Source organism: Colobus angolensis, unplaced genomic scaffold, assembly GCF_000951035.1.
Source record: "Colobus angolensis palliatus isolate OR3802 unplaced genomic scaffold, Cang.pa_1.0 Scaffold162, whole genome shotgun sequence".
In the NCBI taxonomy this organism is placed as follows: Eukaryota; Metazoa; Chordata; class Mammalia; order Primates; family Cercopithecidae; genus Colobus; species Colobus angolensis.
In genome coordinates this window covers 3,764,758-3,766,946 of record NW_012114733.1, presented here as the reverse complement: position 1 = coordinate 3,766,946, position 2,189 = coordinate 3,764,758, and the positions used below count along the sequence as shown (strand labels likewise).

General features: G+C 45.8%; 1 protein-coding gene across 1 annotated transcript in view; it reads right to left on the bottom strand.

Annotated features, from left to right (window-relative positions):
- The window catches only part of GLDC (glycine dehydrogenase (decarboxylating)), a 140,232-nt gene that overhangs the window by 61,325 nt on the left and 76,718 nt on the right, over window positions 1-2,189 (bottom strand). The window contains exons 13-15 of the mRNA XM_011937357.1: window positions 1,610-1,707; window positions 484-568; window positions 267-308 (exon numbers count right to left, since the gene is read on the bottom strand). Coding sequence (XP_011792747.1) covers window positions 267-308; window positions 484-568; window positions 1,610-1,707 — 225 coding nt within the window. The remainder of the gene's footprint in view (window positions 1-266; window positions 309-483; window positions 569-1,609; window positions 1,708-2,189) is intronic.

Sequence of the window (2,189 nt, the reverse complement as noted above, 5' to 3'; positions counted from 1 at the left end):
CACTCCAGCCTGGGAGACAGAGCGAGGCTCTGCCTCAAAAAAAAAAAAAAAAGTATTAAAAAAATAAGTTTACTCATACATTTAAATGATGAAGTGAGAAATACAGGGATTCTCCCAAGACTGGTGAATAGCAAGGTGAAGAATTATTAAAATAGTTCTTCAATCACAGAATCACAGTCCCAGTAGATTTCACTAGTTCTGGGCTTAGGTGGAAGCCAGAACACTGCCCCTTGCTGAGTATCCACTTATAGAAGTGAGCTACTTACCGCAAGTTCAGACGAACTGTTCAGTTTCATGGTGCAGGATCCCTTTAAGAAGCACATCCAAAATGTATCACATTAGTGATTTCCTATAGTCCATCAATCAACCCTCCATTCTCCCAGCATGGCCACCCCTTTGTTGCTCTTGGAGCGTATTAGGTAGGACCAAGAGAGGTGGGATTGGGGTAGCTTGGAAATGAGAAAAAAGGCCACAAATAACTACCAGTGGAATCATGCTGTGAACAAGGGAAATGTCTTTATTTTCCAGTTTCTTCATATACCGGACAATATTTGTTTCAGAGTGGTAACTGTGAACACAAAACATAGAATTAGGGGCCCCAAAAGTAGACATGAGTCCATGCACATCCTCCTGAAATATAAGACACACCAAAATCTACCTTCAAAAATGCAGATCAATTTTGGCCATGGACAATATGTCAACTACACTCAGAGAGAAGGGCACAGACCCCCACAAACCTCAGAGGATGCCTTGGACAAGAAGCTGACTGTGGATATGAAGGGGTGGCCTGCCCCTCCACACCTGTGGGTGCTTCTCGCTAGGTGGAACGAGAGACTTGAGAAAAGAAATAAAGACACAGAGACAAAGTATAGAGAAAGAAAAGCAGGGCCCCAGGGAACCAGTGCTGTGCTTACAGAGGACCCACACTGGCACCGGTCTCTGAGTTCCCTCAGTATTTATTGCCAAAAAGATAAGGGAGTAAATCAGCAGTAAGGCATACAGATACACGGAGCTGTTGCATTTTCCCAGGGACGGGCAGGAGACAGATGTTTTTCTTTTACTGAGATTTAAGGGAATGGTACTGACCTTCAACCACAAGCAGGCTTAGAGCATTTGCCTAACAAAGCACATTCCTTACAGCCCAAAATCCTTTCAACTTAAATTAACACAGCGATGTTTCTAGCAAGGACAAGATTGGGGGTAGAGTCACAGATTAACAGCATCTCAAATACAGAGCCAAATGGAGTCTCTTAACCTTACTTCTATCTATAATAACACAGTAACAGGCTGACCTCTCTTTTCCCCACATGGGTATGAGTTGAAGGTTGGGAAGAAGAGGATATAGGGCTCTTGGGAATGAACTTCAGCCTGGCAATTATTCATCCCACATCCCTGCTTCTTGACTGTGCCAAGGGAGCAGAGCCACCAGGAAACAAAGTATGATTTTCCCAAGTCAGGAACGGGATCCTTACGAGGATGAGATACTTGTGAGCCACGGCTGAGCCACGATAACCAGGCCACAGCAGGCGAAGTCAGCAGCAGCACTCTGCCGAGCTCCCTAGCTGATTGCCAAAGCACAAAACGCAGAAGTCACACAAGACACACAAACCTGTTGAACACTTGATGGGTAAGGAACGGGCTGGTCCTCTTGAACATGGACACTGGAATACCTCTACACTCCTCTCCCATGCTTTCAGCAACCAGTTCCTGAAGGAGAAACACAGAGATGACAGGGCCAGAGCTGTGCCTGGAGCCACATGTGGACATCCAGGCTTCTGGGTAGCTGGGCCACAAAGCATTCAAAATGGATCAAATATATAAATGTACTCATTTATCTACTTATTATCATTTTTTTTGAGACAGGGTCTTGCTCTAGCACCCAGGCTGGAGTGCAGTGGCACAATCTCAACTCACTGTAGCCTCGGCCCTACTGGGCTCGATCCTCCTACCTCAGTCTCCTGAGTAGCTGGGGCTACAGGTGCATGCCACCATACCTGGCTGATTTTTGTATTTTTCTAGAGACAAGGCTTCACCATGCTGTCCAGGCTGGTCACGAACTCCTGGCTCAAGCAATCTGCCTGCCTTGGCTGCCCAAAGTGCTGGGATTACAGTCATGGGCCACTGTGCCTGGCCAAAGATGTAAATTTAAAAGCTAAAACTACTAAAGCTTAGAAGAAAATAGGCCAGGT